Source organism: Entelurus aequoreus, linkage group LG01 (assembly GCF_033978785.1).
Source record: "Entelurus aequoreus isolate RoL-2023_Sb linkage group LG01, RoL_Eaeq_v1.1, whole genome shotgun sequence".
Classification (NCBI taxonomy): domain Eukaryota; kingdom Metazoa; phylum Chordata; class Actinopteri; order Syngnathiformes; family Syngnathidae; genus Entelurus; species Entelurus aequoreus.
Genome location: NC_084731.1, coordinates 26,789,975 through 26,817,617, shown reverse-complemented (window position 1 = coordinate 26,817,617; position 27,643 = coordinate 26,789,975). Strand labels below are relative to the sequence as shown.

Below are 27,643 nucleotides of genomic sequence, written 5' to 3'. Positions count from 1 at the left end.
CAGCACGCCTCATTGTGGCTGTGAAGTAAAGCAGTGGTGTGCGACACCGGTGGACTCAACTACGGTTGTAAACTAGCTAGCCGATGCTACCGGTTTGTTGAACTTTTTTACGACGACACATTGACTTTTGTTGTAGTGTTTTATTCGACCCGCTAATGCCGAGTCGCCACTAAAAAAAAAAGCTCAGTGCTTTTTTTGACTTGGCGTGTGTGGCGTTTGAGGCGGCCCGCCAATGCTTTTACATCAGTTCATGAACGGAGCCCTGGAAGCTGCCATGCATCCCACGTCGCTACAGAAAGACACCACTTTCACCAAGATCTTCGTCGGCGGGCTGCCGTACCACACCAACGACGCCTCGCTGAGAAAGTACTTCGAGGCGTTCGGGGACATTGACGAGGCGGTGGTGATAACGGACAGGCAGACCGGTAAATCCCGAGGATACGGCTTTGTAAGTAGAACACACCCAAAAAGGCACGCATCGTTTACGGAACGCCCATGGGAGTTCCAACGTTCTGTTACCCCTTTCATTCTGTCCCCATAATGACTGAACGTGTGCCCAACTGGTTCCATGTCAACTTTGCTCCCCGAATAACTTGTTTCTCCAGCATAATAAGGATAAGGGATCAAACAAGTTGATGGGTGACTAAGAAGATTATATTTTCCCACATATGTCTACACCCCCTCCCATTCACCCCCTGAAAAACCTGGCTTATGGCTTAAGACTGTCTGCACTTTGTTTCTTTAATATCAGTGTTTTTCAACCTTTTCTGAGCCGAGGCACATTTTTTTGTCATAGAAAAAATTCAGAGGCACACCACCAGCAGAAAACATTTAAAAAAATGCAACTCAGCACTAAAAAGTTGTTCTCGCAATTGTTTGATATGAATTCAAACCATAACCAAGCATGCATCACTATATAGCTCTTGTCTCAAAGTATTTACTTATTTTGAGTTTTTGCTGTTTTCCTGTGTGTAGTGTTTTAGATCTTGTCTCGCGCTCCTATTTTGGTGGTGATTGTCATGTCATTTACAGTAGTACTTTGTGGACGCCGTCCGCTCCGCACACTAAGTCTTTGCTGTCGTCCAGCATTCTGTTTTTGTTTACTTTGTAGCCAGTTCTGTTTTAGTTTTGCTTCAATGCCTTTTCTTAGCAGCACTCGCCTTTTGTTTATTTTTTGGTTTAAACATAAGATACCTTTTTTACCTGCAAACCATCGTCGTTCCCGACATCTACAAAGTAATTAGCTACCTGCTGCCACCTACAGATATGGAAGAGTATTACACGGTTACTCTGCCGAGCTCTAGACAGTACAGACACTCAACAACGCCACGTTTGCGGATTATAATTACTGGTTTGCAAAAAATATTTTTAATCCATCCATCCATTTTCTACCGCTTATTCCCTAACTCCCACGGCACACCAAACAATATCTCACGGCACAGTGGTTGAAGAACACTGCTTTATATGGTTATTTTGTAGCAGCACTCTGCCTGACCATGCATTTACACCGCAGCAAAGCCGCTTTTGAAGACATGGTCTCATCCTGGGAATGTGTGATAAACTTCAAAACAAGCTTATCACCCCGTCTTGAATTTATGGCCTACAATGTCTGCCGCATATTTAAAAAAGTCCAGTGAGCCTCTGGCATTCTCCTCACTAATAAGTAACTTATCCCAGCCAGTCTCCCTTTTGACACAAAGCACAGAAGCCACGAACGCAATGCAAATATTTACCAGAACTTTGGAAAGCACTGATGTTTCTGTCAGGCCAAAGAAGGAATGGAAAACGGTTCTAACGCGTGTGTGTTTATAGGCACAATGTAGGACAATTGCTTGGTGTTTACACATCAGCTCAACAAGACAAAAACTGTCCTGCAAGTCTTGCTGCTAACGGTTGAATCTCGAGACCGGTGTTTCCGGTTAAACAGGCTTGTTGGGATGCGGGTGCTGTCGTTAATGTACACAATGGGGCGAACGGCATGCCAAAATGGCACATTTTTTGTTGCGTGGTAGCCAGAGCTGGAAGCAAGACTCAGCAAAAGCGGAGAATTGAGATGGCACCACCTTTCTACGCACCATGTTCAAGGCCATCTGCTTTTATAGAAAATTTACAGTTTTTTATTGTTATCATAAACACCTCAATGTTGTACTTTAAATAAACTTTGCATGGTCTTTCATGTAAGTCAGTGTTTATACTTTTAATAATAATACTAGATTTTATTAGTAATCAATAGGGATTTAACGGTATCAAATCTCACGGTGCGATATCACGGTATTAAGGCCACAGTATATTATTTCGGTATATGTCCAAAAAGTATGAACACCCTTCATTTTCTTTCATGTTAGTCAATGTTTATACTTTTTATAATAATAATAATAGATTTTATTTGTAATCAATAGGGACGTAACGATATCAAATCTCACTGTACGATATTATAACGGTATGATATTCTTTCGATATATTTTCCAAAAAGTATGAACACACTTCATTTCCTGCTTACAGAGTTCCACGCCCCCACCGTGCCGTTTTCCGCGCTGCCCAGAGAGTTCTGGGAGATGCCGTTTATTTACAGACCCCGGCCAACGCTAAAACGGCAGAAAAAAAACTACACTCGCCAAGTTTTCGTTTCATACGGTCACACGCCACAGTATTATTGTGAAGACTTTTAAACCGAAATACTGCCCTATTTATAATACCGCTACATCCCAAATAATCAAACTTGAATTGAATTGAATGCATGTTTAGTAATAAAAACTTATCAAAGGTAAATTGTTAAATTGATATACCGTATTTTCCGCACTATAAGGCGCACCGGATTATAAGGCGCACCTTCAATGAATGGCCTATTTTAAAACTTTGTTCATATATAAGGCGCACCGCATTATAAGGTGCATAGAATAGACGCTACAGTAGAGGCTGGGGTTACGTTATGCATCCATTAGATGGAGCTGCGCTAAAGTGAATGTCAACAAAACAAATAGTGATTGTACTGACACTTTTACTTGCTGCTCTCTGTTCAACAACCCACTGTTCGAGTTTGTCCTCCAACTGTAGCCATCTCGCTTTGTTCCCTCGGAAACTCTGATTAGTCTTCTTTACTTGGCGCAGGTCATCATGTTGCTTCCTCCACTTCCGCACCATTGATTCGTTAATGTTAAATTCTCTCGCTGCTGCTCTATTCCCGTGTTCTACTGCGTGACTGATCGCCTTGAGTTTAAACTCTGCGTTGTAAGCGTGTCTCTTAATAGGTTCATTTTTGGGTCTTTACATAAAGTTTAGGTCTCGCAACTACGGTAAGCAGCCGCCAACTTCATTTTCCCCCGTAGAAGAACAAGCGCTTCTTCTTCTACGGTAAGCAGCCACCAACTTCATTTTCCCCCGTAGAAGAACAAGCGTGTCTTCTTCTACGGTAAGCAGCCGCCAACTTCATTTTCCCCATTGAAGAAGAAGCGTGTCTTCTTCTACGGTAAGCAGCCGCCAACTTCATTTTCCCCATTGAAGAAGAAGCGTGTCTTCTTCTACGGTAAGCAGCCGCTAACTTCATTTTCCCCTGTAGAAGAACAAGCGCGTCTTCTTCTACGATAAACAGCCGCCAACTTCATTTTCCCCCGTTGAAGAAGCGCTTCTTGTTCTACAGTAAGCAGCAGCCGGCGACTTCATTTTCCCCCGTTGAAGAAGAAGAAGCGCGTCTTCTTCTACGGTAAGCAGTCGCCGACTTCATTTTCCCCCGTAGAAGAAGCGCAGGGGATAATGAAGTCGGCCTAGTTACCATAGTTGCGAGACCTGTTGTGGCTCAATATTGGTCCATATATAAGGCGCACCGGATTATAAGACGCACTGTCAGCTTTTGAGGAAATTGGAGGTTTTTAGGTGCGCTTTATAGTGCGGAAAATACAGTATGTAAAAAAAAAAAATTATATTGCAAAATTACACATCTAAAGGGCTGTTTACTACTTCCTCACAGTTACATTTTTCAGAGCAATAAAAACAAGAACACCTCTGTCTAGCTTACGTTACCATTAGTGGTCTAACGGAAAATATTTGTTTTAAACCGTCTATATTTTTCACAAGTACTAAAAAAAATTTCCCCCCGAAAAAAATAATTGGTGTTTACGCCGGTCCTTCACCCTTCACCTCATCAACATGTCCTCGAGGGGAGTGCCTGCACACATATAAGCGAAGCAACGAACGATTTGCAGTCACGTTGTTGTTATGATAGAATATACATTTAGTGACAGCTGATGCTAACTATCCAAATTACTATCATTAGCTAACAACACTCAAAGTTAATGCGCTTGCACGTGTTACGTACGTAGTTACGTCATTGCGTTCTCGAAGCCGTAAGAGGGCGGGATATACTGCCTAAAATACATTGGAAAGTTGGCATGTTACCATGGATCGCGAGGTGCTACGCACAGCACTTGATGTGGATATATTGAGGGGCACCCCTGCATAGTGAAACTGTTAAAGGTGTGGATATATTGAGGGGCACCCCTGCATAGTGAAACTGTTAAAGGTGTGGATATATTGAGGGGCACCCCTGCATAGTGAAACTGTTAAAGGGTACGTTTCAAATAGAAATGGACAAAGAAATGTTTTTTTAATGTAAAAAGACTTACATACTTTTGTAATTTCATGTGTGTTTGTAATAAAACAATTTAACGGTAAATTAATTAAACAAAAAATATATAAAAACATTTTAGGGCGAGATAACAAATTTAACTAAACTAAAAAATACATTTGCATACATTACTCACACCTCCCCGGCCGAGATTCCATCCTTGTTCGACCAGACTTACCGTATTTTTCGGACTACAAGTCGCAGTTTTTTTCATAGTGCGACTTATACTCAGGAGCGACTTATGTGTGAAATTATTAACACATTAACGTAAAATATCAAATAATATTATTTAGCTCATTCACGTAAGAGACTAGACATATAAGATTTCATGGGATTTAGCGATTAGGAGTGACAGATTGTTTGGTAAACGTATAGCATGTTCTATATCTTATAGTTATTTGAATGACTCCATCCATCCATCCATTTTTTACCCATTGTCCCTTTTGGGGTTATTTGAATGACTCTTACCATAATATGTTACGTTAACATACCAGGCACGTTCTCAGTTGGTTATTTATGCGTCATATAACGTACACTTATTCAGCCTGTTGTTCACTATTCTTTATTTATTTTAAATTGCCTTTCAATGTCTATTCTTGGTGTTGGGTTTTATCAAATAAATTTCCCCAAAAAATGCGACTTATACTCCAGTGCGACATATATATGTTTTTGTCCTTCTTTATTATGCATTTTCGGCCGGTGCAACTTATACCCGAGAGCAACTTATACTCCGAAAAATACGGAAACTAGACCAGAACTAACACTATTTGCCACACGGTAAACAATAAGGATATTTGATGACATTTTCCATGATATTCTTATCAGTGACGGAGCAGGAAGTGGCTAGGAGTAAGTATGTGGTAACATTTCATATGACTCCCTGTCATTCATTAATGGACACCTATTCTCGCAAAATGGGGCCCTACGCAACGCTTGTGATCTGCGTCGTAAAACACTTAGGGGGGGACATTTCGGATAGAAAAGAATAGTCCAAACAATCCGGGTCAAAAAAACATGGCATGCTCTTTCATGCCACAATTACATTCATGCAAGTCAAAAGAAAAGTGAATGAATTGCTTGACCCACAAGTTGATGAATGATAGCAAACTACCTGGCCAGGGCAAGTTGACTTCGCTACCCTGGCCTTTGAGACACTGGATTATGAGTACTTGGGTAGAGTGGCAGTGTTTGTTTGCGATACAGCTCGTTAAGTAGAAACAATTTAAATATTTAAGAAATTAGATTGCATGCTTGTGTGATTTGTGATTTCATTTTTTTTTTTAATTTCATGTGGGAGTGCGAGGGGTTGTTCATCCCTAGTTCCGGCCGGGTGTAAAGCTGGCAGAAGGGGAGGGAGGTGCCCCAAAGCTGAGCTCACCTTTTATCCAAACACACTTCAGAGGTGGATTAGTGGAACCCCCCACAGAAAGGCTCCACACAGTGTAAACAAAGCCGTGGTCCTTCCTGTGTGTTCACAACACAGACACTGGAGTGGGCTTTGTCGCCTAAAGAGACATACAGCGTTTTAAAATCTTTTTTTTTTTTTTTTTAAACAATGCTTGCCATGGCCTACATTCACGTCGCTGTCTGCACACTGAGGTGATGGAAGCCACTGAGTTGGCAGAACATGGCAATCAAAACCGAAGGGCTTGTGTAAAGCCAGGAGGGAGAAAAGAGGGCGTGGACTAAGACTATGTTTTTAATATTCCATCCCTAATTGAATAAAGCTCTTTAATTGTTACTCTGCTCTGATCCATATTCCATAAGGTGTTGCCAGGATGCTACAAAGGGACTGCTTTAAATGCATAATTATGGGCCTTTTTGTATTTTTAACATGATTTGCATGGTAAAACTCATGAAAAAATAGCTTTTGTTTTAGCTTTAATGCTTACATATTAAGTAATCGAGCATTTCACTTAAATGACTTTTTTTATAGGCACCTGTTTGTGTATTTGAGCTCTGCGCGAGTCTGCCATTTTTATTTAGTTGTAGTCCAAAGTTGTTAAGAAGTTCCTTCTTTTATCCTTTTGTTAGGATGGGAAATGATGGACTTTATCCCACAATGGGGGAAATTGTGTGTTTGCAGTGCAGATACAAAAAGTCCTCCAATAAGGTAAAAACACATGAAACAAGAGGGAAACATATCAAAGAACACAAACAACGTAAAATACATTAAAGGAACACAAAGCTATACAACCAACTGCCACTTCTGCGGCGCCATTTGAACATACAGCTACAAAAGTAAAACAATGAAAAACCCAAAAAATTGCACATACTACATATTGTGCACATATGATTGCACCAACACTAAACACACTACAAACACTCACAATATGACTGATAGAAGGCTAAACATATGACAGACTACCTCAAAAAACTGAATGGAGTTTTACAGCCTTTTCGTTGAATAAAAGTATGTACATGAAAATGAATAATGTGGGATTTGTTATATTAACTATGAACGATAAAACAGTGAATATTAACAACAAATGAACGTCTCTCCACCTCTTTAGTTCCCAGACGACTGTCTTGAGATTGAGATTTTACAATAAAGCAAATTAGGCAACAAATACGGTGAAACATAAACGCAAAGGACAAAAAACACCTACGGACCCAAATCACTTTGTTGTAGAAATCTGCTTCCGTGTCCCTCCCTGACACTCACGTCTCAGACTGGCTGCTCTGTAAACAAACCACTCTTGCTTCTGGCCTCGTCTGCTCGGCTGTGATGTAAATTACCCTAATAACCTGTACATCACTCAAAAGCACAGATTCCAGCCATTAGAATACTCTCTATAGTTAAAGATTTATGGTAATTTGAAAAATGCACTGCACATCATATTGGCGGCTCCAGTTTCGATGGTATAGGTTTAAAAAAAAATAATAATAATAATTTAGAGACAAAAGGCGGTTCGAGTTGAAAAGCTTGAAAAGCCAAACGTTGACCCTGCCTGGTCCAGGGAGACCATCTCTACGCTCAACGCTAGCTCCGCAGCCCCATCTCTTCCTCCTTTGTCCTCCAGTGTCTTCACGCGGACTCCGGTGTGACATAGAGAGCTAGCAGCTGGTCTCCAGCGCAAACATGGCCATGGCCAAAAGGTTCCCCTGAGGCAGATCCAAAAGTTCACACAAGTGCCACACCTTGTTGCGCAGTCCCTAAAGGGGCCTGATCCAAAACGCATGAAAACAAGAGGGGAAACCCTAAGAACACATAATGAGGACGCACAAGACCAGCAGCCACTACAGCAGCGTACATGCACACGCATACTAAAATCCTTCACTGTTGCCATTTCTATTGTGAAGTAGCGTATAGTTCTAACCTATATCTGTCAGTAGACTCCATATGGAAACGGTTAAAACTTCAACATGGCTGCGGGGCTGGAAACACAGTCCAAGGTGGCTTGACCTGGAGGACTTCGGCACATAATTAAGACCGCCCACATATCGGCACATTCTACATAGACGATCAAAAATGCGGCTTGAGGATGGTCTGTAAAACATAATTTATGCAAAATTTGGACCACGATTACATGTTATGTAGACCGCAAAGAAGAGTTTTTTTGTTTGTTTTTAAACTATACGATTTACTGTCCTTGATCTGGGGCTAAATCAGTTTTTAAATATTTTTGCATCAGAGGTTTGCATGGATACATACATATACTCCTGAGAACCTGTTTCCTCCGCAGTGGACATTTGTTTTTGATCTATTTCTTCTGCTGTGTGAAACACAAATGTCCAATGTACAGGACGCTGGCTCGCCTGAGGTCACAACCTTTCATAGTGGATGCCACGTTGTTACTCGTTAGACTGCAATCTTAATTGAATAGACAGCGCCCCTGCTTGTTGCAGGCTTATCTTAACGCTCAGTTAATGTATTATTGCGACCATTTCCGTTTCCCCCCCACCAGGTAACGATGACAGACCGAGGAGCCGCAGAGAGAGCCTGCAAAGATCCCAATCCTATCATTGACGGCAGAAAGGCGAATGTCAACCTGGCCTACCTCGGAGCCAAACCCCGCAGCATACAGACAGGTGAGAACTTTGTTTCATTTAAAAAAATCAGTGTTTACATCCTGATCGACCAGTTCTATTTAGTTACTGAAATAAAAGCATACATCTGTTACAAAACATGCATTATTATCAATAAGGCTTAAAAAGGTAATCAAGCATTTTAAATAAATACTGCAGTTAGGCCTGGGCGATATATCGATTTTATCGATAAATACAAGGATTTTTTGTTGCAGATGATTTAAAAAAAATAACAAATCTGTTTTTCTCCTCTTGCTCCAGCATACTTTTCGCTCCCATTAGCTTCTGTAGCCCTCGCCAGTCCTTTACTTCCTTAGCAGAGCTCCACAAGCCAGGCAAAACGTGGCTACTGCTAACGAGAGCAAGACGTTTGGTACAAACAAAAGAAAAGTGTCGTCAGTGCTTTTAGAGTTGCAGCAACAGTCGTAAAATAAATAACTGCACGCTGCAAAGTTTCTTTAAATAGGAAAGCAGCCCAGCAAACTTAACCAAGCATCTGAAACAGCATTAAGACGAGTGGGGGAAAATGCAGCTCTATACGAGGCAAACAAAACCGCGACAACAACAAACTATATAAACTATACAATATCCTACCCTAATTACCCTACTGTGCAACATTACCCTTCGAGTGCAATACATCCGACACTGATTGTTATTTATTACTCCGGTACTCTTGTCTTGTTCTGTATTTTGTATAGTGTTTTGTATATTGTACAGGATTGCTTATTATTTTTATTGGATAGTAGTCTGTTTATTTCAATTCTTAGTTTTATCTTTATTACCTCTTGTGTAATTTATTTTTATCCCATATTTGTTTCCACTACCGCACCTTAAATTGGAGTCCTTAATCTCGTTATATGCAAATATGATGACACAATAAAGTCCATTCTATTCTATTCTAACTACAGCTAAGAAGCAACTTTCTGTAGTGGAATCATTTACACAAGGTTGCATGTGGAACAATTTCCCTTGTGGATCATTAAAGTTAGTCTAAGTTTAAGTCTAAGTATGATGAAAAAGGAGAACAATACACAGCGATAACTAAAGCAGTTATGTACATCCAAACTGGACAGCTCGTACGCGTGTGCTGCAAATCTCATGGAATTATAACTGAATAAATCATCAATATAGTGACATATTACATGTGAAATGAAATGTACATTGTCTTTAACATCAGTATACACTAACAAGGAGCCCAGGATACTTTATGGAAAAGCCTGCGTTTAGCCACTCACTAAAACTATATAAAGTCATCGCAATGTTTTACTTCTTATTTATTTGTATACATTGTACAATACTACATTTCTATTTATATAATTACTTTATTACACACATATGTGTTAAGATTACACTTCATTGTTCTGATTGATTTTGATTACTATTTAATCATTATTGGTATTTGTATTATTTATTAATCTATATGTATTTGCAATGTCACATTTTTATTTACAAAATTATTATTTTCAAGACAGAAGTATTGCCTCTGAGAGGAAGCTATTAATTTAGTTCTTTAGAAATTATTGCATACAAAGTACAATTTATATCTGGTCTGAAAAGAATAACAATGTACAAAATGGAATTTTGCTTAAAAGATGCAGTGACATTTCAAATAACTAGTTTTTGATTTTAATTTTTTTTAAATAGAAAAAAAGAAAAACTTGTTTTGAATGATCTGTGTCATTAGTTTTTACTGGTTCCCTTAAAAAAAAATCAAATCAAATTTTTTGTGATAAAATCTGACATTTTATTTTCAGGCGGGCTGTAGTGGGAATCCCACACATCTGCTTACATGTCCCAAAGGATGAAACTCTTTAAATTATTGTTCTCTAACAAATCAGTCATGTTTGTGCTGTGTTGCACATTGATTGCGCAAAGCCTTAACAGGCCCTGCCTCTGTCTCCAAAAGCCCGCTTGTTCATTGTTCTCTAGCCCTCCTCTGTAAATGCAAATGTGTGCGTTTTTGTGTACGTGTGTCCTGACAGTCAGCCTCATATCTTGCAGGCATATCCATTGGAGTGCAGCCCATTCACCCAGCATTCATCCAGAGGCAGTATGGGTAAGCGAACGGGAGTGGGCGCTTGTTGTGTGCTCTTGTGTTAGACCCTTTGTGCGATGCCACCAGGCTACTACAGTATTTCGTGGACAAAAAGGGCCTCTGGAAAGTACATGTTAGTTTCTGGGTCTGTGTGCAATTCCAGAGCGAGTCTATTGGTATATTAGGAGGGTTTTCTAGACCAGGGAGGTTGCTCACATATCTGTGGTAATGGAGGAGTAGTGCAGAGGTGAATGTGTGACTCACTTGCTAAGTTTTTGTCAGGAGCTTATTGACTTGTGTCTCGAGTGGGCTTTGCATCCTGTAAGTAGTGGTGTTGTAGAAACAGCCTGTCTGGCGTCTCATAGATGTGGTCTGCTGCACGGCTAATGAGCCAATGTCATCCAAATAGTACAAATGTAACTTCATCTTTACCCTCCTCCTACATCTTTCATATAATATCAAACATTTTGTCTGATTTTAATACAAGTTTTCTCTCAGGGATCCACCAATGGATGCCAACCAAACATTAGCTCCCATAGCTCTAACGTAAATTGTAATAGCTTGGGTAATTTTCTAGGCAGCAGCAGTATCATCATGTTTGTGGAGTGGATAGCACTTTGTTGAAGTGTGTGTGTGGCAGGTGTTCATACATGAACACAGAGTCCGTGCGGGCACAGAGATTGAGATGTTGGAGGACCAGTTTAAAAATAATGTACATAGTACCTCAACTTACGAGCTTATTTGGTTCTCTGACGGAGCGTTTAAGTCAAAAAGCTTGTATCTCAAAGCTTGCGCCCCCCGCCCCCCTCCAAACAGCCCAATTTTTTATCATGTAACATGCCTTTTAGATTGATTGATTGATTGATTGATTGATTGAGACTTTTATTAGTAGGTTGCACAGTGAAGTACATATTCCGTACAATTGACCACTAAATGGTAACACCCGAATAAGTTTTTTAACTTGTTTAAGTCGGGGTCCACTTAAATTGATTCATGATACAGATATATACTATCATATATACTATCATCATAATACAGTCATCACACAAGATAATCACATTGAATTATTTACATTATTTACAATCAGGGGTGTGGAGGGAGGGGGGGGATATGGACATCAAGTAGTGGACATAGAGAGAGAGATCAGAAGGCATAAGAAAAAGAAAAAGTATCTGCATTTGATTGTTTACATTTGATTATTAGCAATCCGGGGAGGGTGTTAGTTTAGGGTTGTAGCTGCCTGGAGGTGAACTTATATTGCGGTTTTGAAGGAGGATAGAGATGCCCTTTCTTTTATACCTGTTGGGAGCGCATTCCACATTGATGTGGCATAGAAAGAGAATGAGTTAAGACCTTTGTTAGTTCGGAATCTGGGTTTAACGTGGTTAGTGGAGCACCCCCTGGTGTTGTGGTTATGGCGGTCATTTACGTTAAGGAAGTAGTTTGACATGTACTTCGGTATCAGGGAGGTGTAGCGGATTTTATAGACTAGGCTCAGTGCAAGTTGTTTAACTCTGTCCTCCACCTTGAGCCAGCCCACTTTAGAGAAGTGGGTAGGAGTGAGGTGGGATCTGGGGTGGAGGTCTAGAAGTAACCTGACTAGCTTGTTCTGAGATGTTTGGAGTTTAGATTTGAGGGTTTTGGAGGTGCTAGGGTACCAGGAGGTGCATGCGTAATCGAAAAAGGGTTGAACGAGAGTTCCCGCCAGAATCCTCAAGGTGCTTTTGTTGACCAGAGAGGAAATTCTGTAGAGAAATCTCGTTCGTTGGTTAACCTTTTTGATAACCTTGGTTGCCATTTTATCACAGGAAAGGTTAGCCTCTAGAATGGAACCTAGGTAGGTGACCTCATCTTTCCTGGTGATGACACTGTCACCTACTTTTTATATGAATATATGCAGGTCGGGCTTCTTAAAGGGACACAACACTGTCCTTCGCACTCACTTTCTTCCTTCCCATGGTTGGAAAATCAAAGTTATGTCCATCTCTAGCTATAAGCTAATACTTACGAGTAAGAACACATGTTTTGGGCGGATCTTACGCGGTTCACTCTGACATTTGCTATGCCAACTAATGGAAGGAATGCTTGTCACTCACATTTTTGCTTGTTACTTAAAATAAACAATTAGCTGAGTGACCGCTCGACTTCCAAACACTTAAGTCGAGGCACTCTCAAGTTGAGGTGCAATTCTATTGATTAAAAATGTATCATATCCTGATTCTTATAGGATATACTTTATTTAGCCCGCAATGGGGAAATTATGTGGTTGCAGTGCAAATACAAAAAGGTAAAAATGTATGAAAACGAGAGAGAAACAGTAAAGGACATTAAAAAAAAGCACAGGGCTGATATAACCAGCTGCCACTTCAGTGAGGAAATTAAAACACAACGAAAAAATATCAATGAGTAATACAAATTGCACACATATGGTTGCACCATGAATACACAAACACAACGAATCAAAAACACCTCTGCAGTGCTCCTCACCATTGTCTGCTGGGCAGCACGGCCAGAGACCGGAACAAAGCAACCAAGAGAGCCGACTCCGTCCTCGGCTGCCCACTAGCTCTCGGCCAATGTCCATGGATGAGCGAAAATCCGTCCAGTGTCCGATACATGCGCATTCAACCAGGGCTCTGTAAAGCTTGTCTATTCCAACGCTCAACGCTAGCTCCACAGGCCTGCCTCTTCGTCTGCATTTCCTCTGGTCTCTTCACATAGACTGCCGTGTGAGAGAGAGCCAGCGGCTATCCGGCGCAAACACAACCATGGCAAAAAGGCTCCCAGGGGAAAATGTAAAAGTTTATTAAAAAAGCGGCACAGAAGATGTCCTGTTCAAACGCTGATGACATCTTTGGACGACAGACGAGAAGCAAGGAATCATGCAGAGACAGAGTTAAATTTTGCTCAATTGAGGAAAGACGTTATTTGGACTGTACTCTCGTTACAGATCCAAAAAAACGCTCTAAAGTCTAGCCCATGTGCTTCCTCTATTTATTTGGGAGGTCCCTGGTTACATCACTGAAGCTGTCTCTGAGGGAAGAGGGTAATCTCGACAGCTCCAGTTAGACACAATATATGACTATGCAAATGTGCTGACCGTCGTGATATCGCCTTGTCTCTGCTCTGTCTGCGTCACGGTACTCGATGTTCGGCCTTGGCAGTCAGCAGGCCGATTCTGGAAACAAACAATGATACGAGACTGGCTTGCAATCTTTTGGATTGCCAGCTTTGCACAGACAAAAGAAAAATACAATTTCAGCACAATTGATAATAACTATAGCAATGGCCCTTAAGCATAAGAGTTGTGTGATAATATGTACATAATTATTCTAACAAAGTCCCAAAAGTGCCACCCCTTGTTGCGCAGTCCAGAAAGGGTCTCAACCAAATGGCAAAAAACAAATGAAAACAAGAAGTAGACCTCAAGAACACAAAGGAGGACAAGGGCACAGAGCTCCTGCAACCAGCAGCCATTACAGTGGCACCATCTTTGGAAAAAAGTATGTATGTCTTATGTAAAATACATTAAATTGGTTATATCTAAAAAGTCATATCAACTGATTTTCATTTCACACAATCCCCTACATCATAAAACGGATCTTAGCAGTAATAATTGTACTTAATAACTATATTCGGAATATTGCTAAAATAAAATATACATAATTTGGTTAATCAACGGGCAGCACGGTGGAAGAGGGGTTCGTGCGTCTGCCTCACAATACGAAGGTCCTGGGTTCGATCCTGCGCTCGGGAACTTTCTGTGTGGAGTTTGTATGTCCTCCCCGTGACTGCGTGGGTTCCCTCCGGGTACTCAGGCTTCCTCCCACCTCCAAAGACATGCACCTGAGGATAAGTTGATTGGCAACACTAAATTGGCCCTAGTGTGTGAATGTGAGTGTGAATGTTGTCCGTCTATCTGTGTTGCCCCTGCGATGAGGTGACTACTTGTCCAGGGTGTACCCCGCCTTCCGCCCGATTGTAGCTGAGATAGGCTCCCGCGACCCCGAAGGGAATAAGCGGTAGAAAATGGATGGGTGGATGGTTAATCAATCATTGTCTATTTTGCTCATCAACAAACTAAATTTGTGACTTTTGTAGGGGATCTAACTATTTGTCAGACAATAATAGTAACGAGAATGCATATTCCATACAGATCATGGCTTAAGCACTGTAATGAAACCAAAAAAACAGATTCATCACTCATGAAAGTGATGCTCTTCCAGATACAGCAGAGCAGTGATGGTCGGTGTCTTATTCATCTTCTGGCAGTCTACCCTCCGCCGGGACAATGACAAAATAGCATGTGGTAGCTTTGGAGGTTGCTGAACTCCACCTCCCCCTCCAAAAATAACACATTTGAACTGATAGTGATTCGCCACTCATGTGCCGTTTTTAGTCAACCCATTCTGGGTTTGAATGATCCACTGGGAATATGTCCCATCTTGTTCAGAGAAACCTTAGGAAAATAACATGCTCATGCTTCTGTTGCCATGGCGATCCTTGGTTGTACAAGAAGCCGTCAAGGAATTAAAATGTGGAACTCTGTGGTGTTTTGGGGTATGGGCCCGACAGGTGCTGGCTCATATTACAGCTTTACACCCCTTAATCACCCATGACCGCCACCCTAGAGACACGTAGGGCCAAGCAAAGCACCTGTCCCCCTCCCTCGGAGTCTTTTGGATGGTGAGTGACAGACGCAGGCCTCCCTAAGACGCACAGCGTACAAGTGGCTTTTCTTTCAGCCTAGTCTCCCCCCCCAACCCCTTGACAACATATGGTGGGCTTGTAAGAAAAACCGGAGTATTACATAGTGTGTGTGTATGTTGTAAATGTGGTCAGCAGACGCTCTGGACCGTAAGGGTCAATGAGGTTGGGCTGAGCGAGGTAAGAACATTGTTTTAACAATGATAACCTCCGCTACAGTTGCAGACTTTCCCGGACTGTCTTTTAAATGGTGGTACTCGTTCCTTTGCGTTTGTACTTTTATCTGAAACCATCTCTTACCTGTCTGCCAATAACAGTGTGAAAGCTGACACCTCAGCGAGACTGGGTGGGAGTTAGGGCGTGTGGGGGGTTTAGTTAAAGTGGTGCTTTGCTTTATTGTGATGCTGATGTTTAATGAGGCAGCATGCTTCCTAGGAAACACACCAATAAGTGTGAAATATCCCTCCTCCAGCCACAGCCTGTTATTCATTCTACGTGAAAAGGGAAGGATATTATAGGGGACATGTAAAAAAAAAACACATGGCCGATCATGTATGCATCAACAGCATGTGAACGTGTGACACATGAATGTTACTGAATTTGATTAGACATGCATAAACTGTAGTGCGATACAGCAAGGGCCTGATCTACTATAGTTTTGTGTGGATTAAAACATGTGCAAACATGCTTTCAACATATAAGGACAGTGAAAAATAAAATAAAAATAGTAAACCTATTGTCTATTCAGCAATATGATAAATAATGATAAATGGGTTATACTTGTATAGCGCTTTTCTACCTTCAAGGTACTCAAAGCGCTTTGACAGTATTTCCACATTTACCCATTCACACACACATTCACACACTGATGGCGGGAGCTGCCATGCAAGGCGCTAACCAGCAGCCATCAGAGGCAAAGGGTGAAGTGTCTTGCCCAAGGACACAACGGACGTGACTAGGAAGGTAGAAGGTGGGAATTAAACCCCAGTAACCAGCAACACTCCGATTGCTGGCACAGCCACTCTACCAACTTCGCCACGCCGTCCCTAATATCATTGTTTTTATTTCATAGCTGTTGGAAGACTTAAAGGGGAACTGCACTTTTTGGGGGAATAATTCACAATCATTATGATAGTAAACCTATTGTCTATTCAGCAGTATCATTGTTTTTATTTCATAGCTGTTGGATGACTTAAAGGGGAACTGCACTTTTTTGGGGAATTATTCACAATCATTATGACAGACAAAAACACACACTTTTTTTTTTAGGATTTTAAAGATGATAAACGCTTGGAAGATGTGGCTAATGGGAGTCACCGTTGTAGCTTTCAAAGTCCTCTAAAACAACTTCAAAACCCTCCGTTTTATATACACAATGTAAGTCTATATATAATGTAGTGCCAGACACTTTCATAACAATATGTAATATGTGCAATATTTACTGTATTTTTGATCATTTTAATAATTTCTGGGACTGATTTCTTTCGCGCATTGATTTCTGTTTCCAAAGCAGCGCACGTTTGACTTCTGGCAACATGTGTGTTCCTACTTTTGGAGTGTGTGTTCTAATTACAGATGTCCGATAATGGCTTTTTTGCCGATATTCCGATATTGTCCGACTCTTAATTACCGATTCCGATATCAACCGATACATACAGTCGTGGAATTAACACATTAATATGCCTAATTTTGTTGTGATGCCCCGCTGGATGCATTAAACAATGTAACAAGGTTTTCCAAAATAAATCAACTCAAGTTATGGAAAATAATGCCAACATGGCACTGCCATATTTATTATTGAAGTCACAAAGTGCATTATTTTTTTTAACATGCCTCAAAACAGCAGCTTGGAATTTGGGACAGACTCTCCCTGAGAGAGCATGAGGAGGTTGACGTGGGCGGGGTTGGGGGGCGGGGTTTAGGAGTAGGGCGTAGCAGGGGGTGTATATTGTAGCGTCCCGGAAGAGTTAGTGCTGCAAGGGGTTCTGGGTATTTGTTCTGTTGTGTTATGGTGCGGATGTTCTCCCGAAATGTGTTTGTTATTCTTGTTTGGTGTGGGTTCACAGTGTGGCACATATTTGTAACAGTTTTAAAGTTGTTTATACGGCCACCCTCAGTGTGACCTGTATGGCTGTTGACCAAGTATGCATGGCATTCACTTGTGTGTGTGAAAAGCTGTAGATATTATGTGACTGGGCCGGCACGCAAAGGCAATGCCTTTAAGGTTTATTGGCGCTCTGTACTTCTCCCTACGTCCGTGTACACAGCAGCGTTTTAAAAAGTCATGAATTTTACTTTTTGAAACCGATACCGATAATTTTGAAACCGATACCGATAATTTCCGGTATTACATTTTAAAGCATTTATCGGCCGATAATATCGGCAGTCCGATATTATCGGACATCCTTAGTTGTAAACATGGCAAACTTGGTAACAGACAACAAAGACGACTATTTTTGGACAAAAAAGAATTCACAACCTTAAGCTTTTGAAGCTCAATATACGAAGGATGAACTAGTGCTTATAGAAGCTAGCACGAAAGAAGAGTGAGACGACTGAGAAGACGTAAACCGGGAAAGTGAGGTGAAAGCGACGACGCTATAGATGTGGAACTTGGAGACAAGCTATTTCGACATAAATGGCGTGCTTACCCAAAATCAACAGTAAACGTCCCCGCCCAGCTGGACCAAACAAACAACTGTCCATCGTCATGCGTGTATCATGATCGATACAGTACATCCACTCTCTGGCTCACTGTGTACAAACAACAACAAACTAATACTATACAGACGCTGTAATATGATTGGCCCTGTTTTTTAAGTCTGTACAGGTTATTGTCCTATCGCAGTGTTGTGCATTAGAAACTCAAACTTGTTTCATGTTGACATAGAAGCTAGCTTATCTCTTGCCGTAGTTAGCTTTTACGGCTAATACCGTAACACACCGATGTGTTACTACGCTAGAAAAGGAGCCCCTCAGTTTTCGCTCTTACAATAACAATGTTGCTACAGCTTGGTTATTATACTGGTTACGGAAATAATAAGTATTAACGATTTTTAATGCATTTTAAAAGCGATTTAGAGGTGGAATTGATTGCTCCCATTAGCTGCATTGCTAGCCACCTAGAACGAGTCGATTTTTACATGTTAGAAAGCCAAAAAAAGTCATTTTTGTCTTCTTGTCTCTCATGATTGTGAATGATAGGCAAAATTCCTGTTCCAAAACATCCTGCAATATGCATTTTCTTGCGTCTGGAACATTCAAACACACGCTCGCAGTTTGTGCCTCCCAGGTCGCCGAGCCTTCAACGGGCTAAAAACATGGGTTCTGTTGTAGAGTCACTGCAGGGCTGCCTTTTTAAAATGGCCATAAAAAGTGGTCCATGTCTGCTACATGTTTCAAAACATAGCAAAACACCACAGATAGGCGCATGATAACATGAATGTGCAATAAATGAGTGTTTCTATTGTGAAATCACATGCAAAAACCTCTTGTAAATAATGCAGTCTGCACCACTTTTGCACATATCAAGTGTCTAATTTTCCTGAGGGAACTCTCCTGAAGGAATCAATAAAGTACTATCTATCTATCTATCTACACGCAGTCTTAGTAGATCAGATTTGTATTATGATGATAGTATATATTTGTACCATGAATTGATTTACGTGGACCCCGACTTAAACAAGTTGAAAAACTTATTCGGGTGTTACCATTTAGTGGTCAATTGTACGGAATATGTACTGTACTGTGCAATCTACTAATAAGTTTCAATCAATCAAAAAAAAAACTGATGCAACACGCCCATTAATAGTCCACACAATTGTATAGTTTGCACAGGCTATTTAGCGTGTGGTATTTGGATCTTAATAGATCAGGCCCAAAGTATAATAACTTTTCTTGAAAAAACATTTGTTTGACGTACACATTTTTTCTATTTTTTTGTTAATGTCAATATGTGGAACTTTTTAAAAATGGAAAAACTACCATTTTTATTAACCCTTCTTTGATGTGGCCTAACAAATGGCTTGTGTAGTCCATATGTTTACTTGCTTATTTATTTTACACTTGTACTTCTACTGAGATAAGCTGTTTGTGTGCGTCTTTAAAATAAACATATTTTAACTACCGGCCTTTTGCACTGTAGTGTCATCCTTGTAGGTCCTCAATTTTATGTAAGCTTACTCTAAATCCTACTACCCCTATAGAAGGTGTTGATTAGGTGTGTCCCCAAAACAATATTAATATCAGCAAAAATACAAGTATTGGATTATATCAGCAAGCATCTAAAATCTTCGATATACTGTAAAGTGTAAACTCCGATACAAGCAGTCCTGCAGTGTGTTCTGGACAGCCAGTTAACGTCTCAATGTCCTCCAAAAAGCACACACGTTTGATCCTTCTTTGTATTTTAGTGAAGTCATTTAGAAAAATTAACAAGGGAAGGGATTAGGCTACTATGAGCTGGCAGTTAACAACAGCTAATTACACAATGGCACGCAAATGATGTGTAATAGGTGTTCTTAATTGAACAATATTGCAGTCTAAACAAGTTTAAACAAGTATCAAACAATTATGGTTGCATACTACTTACATATACAAAGTCTCCAAAGTAGAAGTGCATCAACTTACTGCATCATGCGTTTAATTTGATAAATTATTGTGAGCACTCGGTGTCACCAACCAAAAATGAAGTATAAATCTGTCATATGGTTAGTCCTTTTCACACCTACTGTTGTTCTGAGTTATTTCACTTGGTCAAGCCTTCTAATATTCCACACGACAAAACAAGTATGTAATGCCGATGATATATCGGTATCAGCCAATACTCAGGGCTCCTATATCGTATGAGAAGTTAAGGAGTCCCTTCTTGCTCAGACCTTATCAATTTATTTGAAACTAGACCGTAGTCTGATTAACATACTTGGAATATGTGATTGGAAATCCATCTTACATGTTTACGTTACCATCAAGTGGTCATCCGAACGCGCGCCAATATAACCCGGAAGTGGATCCCACTCCATTCACAACACAGGCAGACGTTATTTTTCAACATGTTGCTCCGGTAACTGAAAGAGCTCAACATCCTAGAGTTAATTATTTGTGAATAGCTGCGCAGATGTCTTGTTTGGATGTCACGTCATAGGTCGACCAGAAAAGCAACACATTTAGAACTCTGGTTTGTAATATATTATTAAAGTTTGACTGACCTATCTGACTGTTTTTTTGACATTCCCTTTAGCGTAGCGTAGGTGCGGCTAATAACACGGGGCGGCTAATAGGTAAACACATTTTTGAAATATGCCATTCATTGAAGGTGCGGCTTACAACACGGGGCGGCTTATGGTGCGGAAAATACGGTACTCGATCGGTGCGGGTGGTAATACGAGAGAGAGAAGGTGCGAATCTGGTAACAAATAAAGGAAGAATTAATTCCCAAGAAAAACAGCACGGGGTCCGTTGTCTGGTGGTGGTTTGGCTTCAAGCGGGAAGATGTTGAACAATTATGCGGCAAAAGCGTTGCTACAAAAAGTAGCACCACTGCTAATGTAGCATCGTTTGAAAAGTCACCCGCTTGAGAATGACGAGTGCTTGAAACTCTGCATGTCAACATCTCCGTTCGGTGCCACACCAACAAAATGCCGAAGCAACTATTTCCACATCAACACCGTATGAAAAAAAATAGTCAACAACAGAAGGAGATAACGTCCGCAGGAACCTACCACATAGCGAAGGACATACACTGTTTGATTTCCTATTATGCAGTTAATTTTTATTTCACAGTTGTTGAAATATCTTGTGTGACATCATGAACAAAAGTGCACTTTATTTGTTTTAAACTATTGTAGTGGCGTTCTGTACAAGAAGTGCACTTTAATTTAGTGTTTTGATATGTCATCTTAGTGACTTCATGCACAAAAGTGCACTAATAGCTTGTTTTAAAATGTCTGACAGTCTTGCACTTTCTATTTTGGAAATGACATGAATGTTTGTGCCACTGCTTAATAACTAGGGGTGTGGGGAAAAATCGATTCGAATCGCGATTCTCACGTTGTGCGATTCAGAATCTATTCTCATTTTTTAAAAATCGATTTTTAATTTTTATTTTATTATTATTTTTAATTTTTATTTTTTTAATTAATTAATCAATCCAACAAAACTATACACAGCAATACCATAACAATGCAATCCAATTCCAAACCCGACCCAGCAACACTCAGAACAGCAATAAACAGAGCAATTGAGAGGAGACACAAACACGACACAGAACAAACCAAAAGTAGTGAAACAAAAATGAATATTATCAACAACAGTATCAATATTAGTTACAATTTCAACATAGCAGTGATTAAAAATCCCTCATTGACATTATCATTAGACATTTATAAAATTTTAAAAAAAGAATAGTGTCACAGTGGCTTACACTTGCATCGCATCTCATAAGCTTGACAACACACTTTGTCCAATATTTTCAAAAAGATAACATAAGTCATATTTTTGGTTAATTTAAAAGTTAAAACAAATGTACATTATTACAATCAGTTGATAAAACATTGTCCTTTACAATTATAAAAGCTTTTTACAAAAATCTACTACTCTGCTTGCATGTCAGCAGACTGGGGTAGATCCTGCTGAAATCCTATGTATTAAATGAATAGAGAATCGCGTTGAATCGAAAAAAATCTATTTTGAATCGAATCGTGACCCCAAGAATCGATATTGAATCGAATCGTGGGACACCCAAAGAGTCGCAGCCCTATTAATAACTGTTTAATAAATACACTTTTGGTCAATTGACTTAGTTGTGATTTCCCTCTCTGCATGAAAGTTTAAAATGAGCATATATTAATGAAGTATGAACAAGAATGTTTTAATATAGATACATAGAATCATCATACTGCTGTGATTATATGCATCAAGTGTTCATTCAAGGCTAAGGCAAAATATTGAGATATATATCGTGTATCGTGACATGGCCTAAAAATATTGAGATATTAATAAAAGGCCATCGCCCAGCCCTAGTGCATGTACAGTAAACAAGTCCAGTTGATTTCTAGAATATATAGCAACTGTAAGTGGCCATCATTATCCATTGTGTCACCGGCGCCCCCGCCTGTATAGAGTATGTGTTTCTGTCCAGCCGAGGCATTGTGTCAAACACACACAGGCTGGCCGTCAGCTCAAAACCAGCTGACCTCGGGATTTTCTGGCCAGTGTCCACATTCCCCTGTCACTGGCTCACAGTCTGCCACGCCTGTGTCCCAGGGCCTCTCGACATCCTCTCACTGCTTATCTCATTAGATAGACGCTAAAATTAAAGCCGACACCTCTCTGCGACACACCCCATTAAAGAGACGCCTTTTTTTAACTTTGCTTATCTTCCCTTCCGTATTCCGTTTCGAGGGCGCATGATCTGTTCGGGTTCGGATGTGTAGATTTACATCAGCGACCTCCGGCCAAGGCCAGAGACGAGGGGGTGAAGAAACCCAGTAGTAATGTATGCTCATTGCGCAACACTACTTCTGTGTTCTAATTGGCCACCATGTGCGTGTTTATTATCAATGTGTGACCACTGAGGACGTGTGCGTGCTCCCACATGACACCCCACTGTCTTGATGTAACGATACTATCAGTTGTAGTCTTTTTGTTTTGCCTGACAATAATCCTCCTCCTGTCCAGCTGATGATCAGAAGACCTATTTGAGGAGGGCTTTGACAGCACATGTCCCACCCCCACATTCCCTCTCTCTGCAAGGTGCCAGTGATGGCTTGAGAGTGCAGTGCGGTGTGCTGTGATGGATTGGAGTGTCTTTTTATTTTTTATCTTTTACCCCCCGTGTTGTGTGCGAGTGATATGAAGTGAAGAGGTTGCACTGATTGCGGTGTGACTCTTTCCCTATTATGGCATGGTTTGGGGTTTGCGGTGGTTACTGGTGTGTGGGAGGGTGCAGTGTGTGTGTGTGTGTGTGTGTGTGTGTGTCTGGGAGCGTGATGACATCCCTATCCTTGCATGCTTCCATCGCTTGCTGTGTTGATCCATCCGTGGCAGTCTCTCATCATTGATAACACAAGACTAAAGCTGCAATACATGGGACGCTTTTATCAGCACTGAGAGGCTGCTGAAGAGTGTGTGACATTTGTTGTGATGCTCTTGTCTTTTGTCTGTAAATGTTTTCCCAATCAAAAGTGTTATGTCAAGAGTTATATTTACAGCACCTGTCTTTTAGTACTGCTCCGGCACCCTGAACCTAAAACAAATACAGTTCTTCTTGGATGGATGGGCAATGGAAGAAGCCTTTTTCTTATGATCCGCAACGGCTTAGTTTTGTTCAGTCATATACACTACCGTTCAAAAGTTTGGGGTCACCCAAACAATTTTGTGGAATAGCCTTCATTTTTAAGAACAAGAATAGACTGTCGAGTTTCAGATGAAAGTTCTCTTTTTCTGGCCATTTTGAGCGTTTAATTGACCCCACACATGTGATGTTCCAGAAACTCAATCTGCTCAAAGGAAGGTCAGTTTTGTAGCTTCTGTAACGAGCTAAACTGTTTTCAGATGTGTGAACATGATCGCACAAGGGTTTTCTAATCATCAATTAGCCTTCTGAGCCAATGAGCAAACACATTGTACCATTAGAACACTGGAGTGATAGTTGCTGGAAATGGGCCTCTATACACCTATGTAGATATTGCACCAAAAACCAGACATTTGCAGCTAGAATAGTCATTTACCACATTAGCAATGTATAGAGTGTATTTCTTTAAAGTTAAGACTAGTTAAAAGTTATCTTCATTGAAGAGTACAGTGCTTTTTAGTGATGGGTTGATGAGGCCTCATGAAGCGTTTCGACACATTGCAAAACTGTATTGATACTGTGTCGATACTGTGTCACTAAATACTGACATCTGCTGGACATTAAAAATCCCTACAGGCAACCTATGGACCGACTCAACTGACACTGATTTTATGACCTAGTATATACAATAATATAAACCAAGTCATTGTATTTCATTTAGGATTATTTCATATATTCATTTAAATAAAAATATATTTTTATCTTTTTTAGATACAGTCAAATAATGTGAACATGTATCGTGACTAGGATGGTAGAAGGTGGGGATTGAACCCCAGTAACCAGCAACCCTCCGATTGCTGGCACGGCCACTCTACCAACTTCGCCACGCCGTCATTCCTGTACCTTCTCTAGTAACAGTAGTGATGGGTCCTGCAACACAGATGCATCGGCGCATGCGTCGAGCTCATAGAGCGAAACCCTGTGTCGGTGCGCGTACCGCTTTTAGAAAGTCACGTGACCGATCATGAGCTGCTTTGGTCACGTGACCGATATGCGAACTGTATCGCACTGACGCCTCCTCTGTGCCCTGTGAGCAACGTTCCCTCTAAGGTGCGCGCCTGCACAATTGCGCACTGCTCAAGCGTCCTCCGCGCACACCGTGCGCCGCACAGCCAATATATGCCGCGCACCAAATCAAACCCATCTGAATTCTAAACAAAATAAAGACATTTATTCTGTGTAATTTTGAAATGCAACTTTGAGTGACAGTGACAACAAGCGGCCCTAACGGTGTTCGTCAACAACACGCGTTGCGCCGCTTCCTAATAAACACAGTTTGGCGCGCAGGCGTCAGTGCGATACAGTTCATGAGCGGTCACGTGACCAGAACAGCTCATGAGCGGTCACGTGACCAAAACAGCTCGTGTTCGGTCACGTGACTTTCTAAAAGCGATACGCGCACCGACACAGGGTATCGCTCTATGAGCTCGACTCATGCGCCGATGCATCGGTGTTGCCGGACCCATCACTAGTGCTTTTCCTTCAAAAATAAGGACATTTCAATGTGACCCCAAACTTTTGAATGGTAGTGTATGTGTGCATGTATATAAATTAATGCTGTGCACACTCTCTTCCAAAAATGATATATGATGCAAATTTATAATACACTGTGTATTGATACATAATATAGTAATATATACAATATCATGATTAAGGATGCTTGAATAATAGCCCCTGAATCATGAGGTGACAAAAAATGTCCACCTCCTAGTTTTTGATGAACTTATGGGGAAAAACTGTAAATCGTATATATAGTTAAACATTAAATTGTACGACCAATTAAAACTTAAATATTTAGTGAGCATCTGGATAAAAAGGCACATTCAACACAAACATGTGATACCGTTCTGTTATTGTATTTGTAAATGCATTTTGCACACTGAACGGAACAGTCCAGTCAGGTGGGAACTTAGCTTTGTTGATTATATGACCCCCCCCTTCAACACACACCCACACACCTTTAATCACCTGTAAGAGCCACCCCATGAGGCAAGGGCGCCGTCTTGACACCATCGTCGATAAGCTCCCTCGCCATTATTACTCCCCCCCCCCCCCCCCACCCCGGCACGCCTCCTCACATCTGTGCACTAGATGGATAGTACCATGTTGACACACCACCTGAGAACAAGGCTACTTCTGCTCTGCCCTCATGCACTTCCCTTTTCTTCATCCGTGTGTGTGTGTGTGTGTGTGTGTGTGTGTGTGTGTGTGTGTGTGTGTGTGTGTGTGTGTGTGTGTGTGTGTGTGTGTGTGTGTGTGTGTGTGTGTGTGTGTGTGTGTGTGTGTGTGTGTGTGTGTGTGTGTGTTGTTAGCACGTGAAAAGCAGCAGCTGTTAAAACACTCTGCTGGTGCCTGAGCTTGAAAACCTGCCAGTAACGGCTGCCTCTATCATTCACCCGCCCCTCCCCAGTCTCGGTGCTGAGGACCTAACGTGTTTGGTAGGTTTCTGCTAACTGACACGGGCTCCTAACCTCAGCCTCTCTCGTCCTGGCAGTGCTTGAATAGTGGCGGAGATCTGCGTGAGAGTCCCTCCCCCCCCACCCCCCCAAGTCGCCCCGTTTTTTTTTTCTCACATGATTTCTTCCGCCTTTTTGTATGTGTGCAGGTTGGCGCAGCCCTACGTGTACCCGCAAACGTACGTGCAGCCCAGCCTGGTGCTGCCCAGCCAGCTGTCCAGCTCGGTGAGCAGCAGCCCGTACCTGGACTACAGCGCGGCCTACACCCAGTACGCCCAGGCCGCCTTTGAGCAGCAGTATCCCTACGCCGCGTCCCCGGCCGGCTTCCTGGGTTACAGCTACGCCGCCAGCCCCGGCGGCACCGCGGGGCCGGCCGCCGCCGCCACGGCGCCGGCCGCCGTCCACGCCGCCCTGCCCTCGGCCGCCGGCCCCACCCCGGCCTTCCTGCACTACGCTCAGCAGCAGCAGCAGATCCAGCCGGACCGCATGCAGTGAGAGGGCGAGGAGAAGCGGGGGACTTTATGAACAGTGGAAGGCCAAAATACCCTTTTTGGGGGGTGGGGGGGGTGACCCTGCTTACTTTAAGTGCAGGTTTCAGGAAAAGGGGTGGGACTATTGCACTGTACGCTATATATCAGGAGCCCCTTTGCTCATTGGTTAAAAAGGGTAAAGGTGTTTGAGGGGAGGGACAGGCGGAGAAGCTTTAACGTATACGATCGCTTCCAACGGCTTCTAGAAGCTGACTCTTCATTTATTATATTATTATTATTATTCTTTGTATTGTTCTGTATTGTATTGATGTTAGCCATTGCTATTCCTAGTCGCGTTGCCTCAGTGGAATGACACGTCTGTGGTACATATTTCACGCCCCAAAGCATCTCCGCTGGATGGGAGGGTGACTGCTGCTTTCGGACACTGGGGGGGGGGGGGGGGGCCGCCACGGACAAAGTCGCGGTTCAGAGCGCCACCTCGGCGGACGCAATGTTTCACCTCAGAGAGACAAAACAAAAACTTGAAGCTGCGATTTATCCATCCCGGGGGAGGGGGACGGGGGGTGTATCAGGAAGATTTTATTATTTTCATTAAAGGGGCCTTAATAAATAAAAAGTACGCCTTACTTAATCTCCTGATTTCCAAGAAAGATCACCGACTGCAGGTTTTGTGACTGTTCGGTTTTCATTTGCCGGACCCCCGCGAGTGTCTTTTGTTTCTTACAGATGGACGCATGTTGTATTCCCTGGTAGCTGACACTGTCTCAGACACCAGTGCTTTTGTTTTTTCCTCCTCCCCCCATCTCACGCTCACCACTTGTCCAAGCACTGCTTTCAAGATATTCAGTCCTCAAGTACATTTACAATATTTATATTTAGGTATTTATAAAACATGTCTTTTCTTTATTATTATTTTTTTTTTTAATACTATGACTGTAGTTGTAGCACTGA

General features: G+C 41.6%; 1 protein-coding gene across 3 annotated transcripts; it reads left to right on the top strand.

Annotated features, from left to right (window-relative positions):
• On the top strand, positions 1–27,643 carry LOC133649996 (RNA-binding protein 38-like). 3 transcript variants are annotated; one of them, XR_009826173.1, is made up of 5 exons: positions 1–448; positions 8,530–8,653; positions 10,652–10,706; positions 23,070–23,144; positions 26,351–26,460. XR_009826173.1 is itself a non-coding variant. In XM_062046725.1 (5 exons), exons 2-5 carry the CDS (start codon positions 6,657–6,659, stop codon positions 26,694–26,696), a joined length of 603 nt encoding a protein of 200 aa, XP_061902709.1. In that variant the 5' UTR covers positions 303–448; position 6,656; the 3' UTR covers positions 26,697–27,643. The 3 variants fall into 3 exon arrangements, 2 of the variants coding, with proteins under 2 accessions (XP_061902699.1, XP_061902709.1); XM_062046725.1 differs by lacking the exon at positions 23,070–23,144 and adding an exon at positions 6,656–6,734 and having other exon boundaries at positions 303–448; positions 26,351–27,643; XM_062046715.1 differs by lacking the exon at positions 23,070–23,144 and having other exon boundaries at positions 26,351–27,643.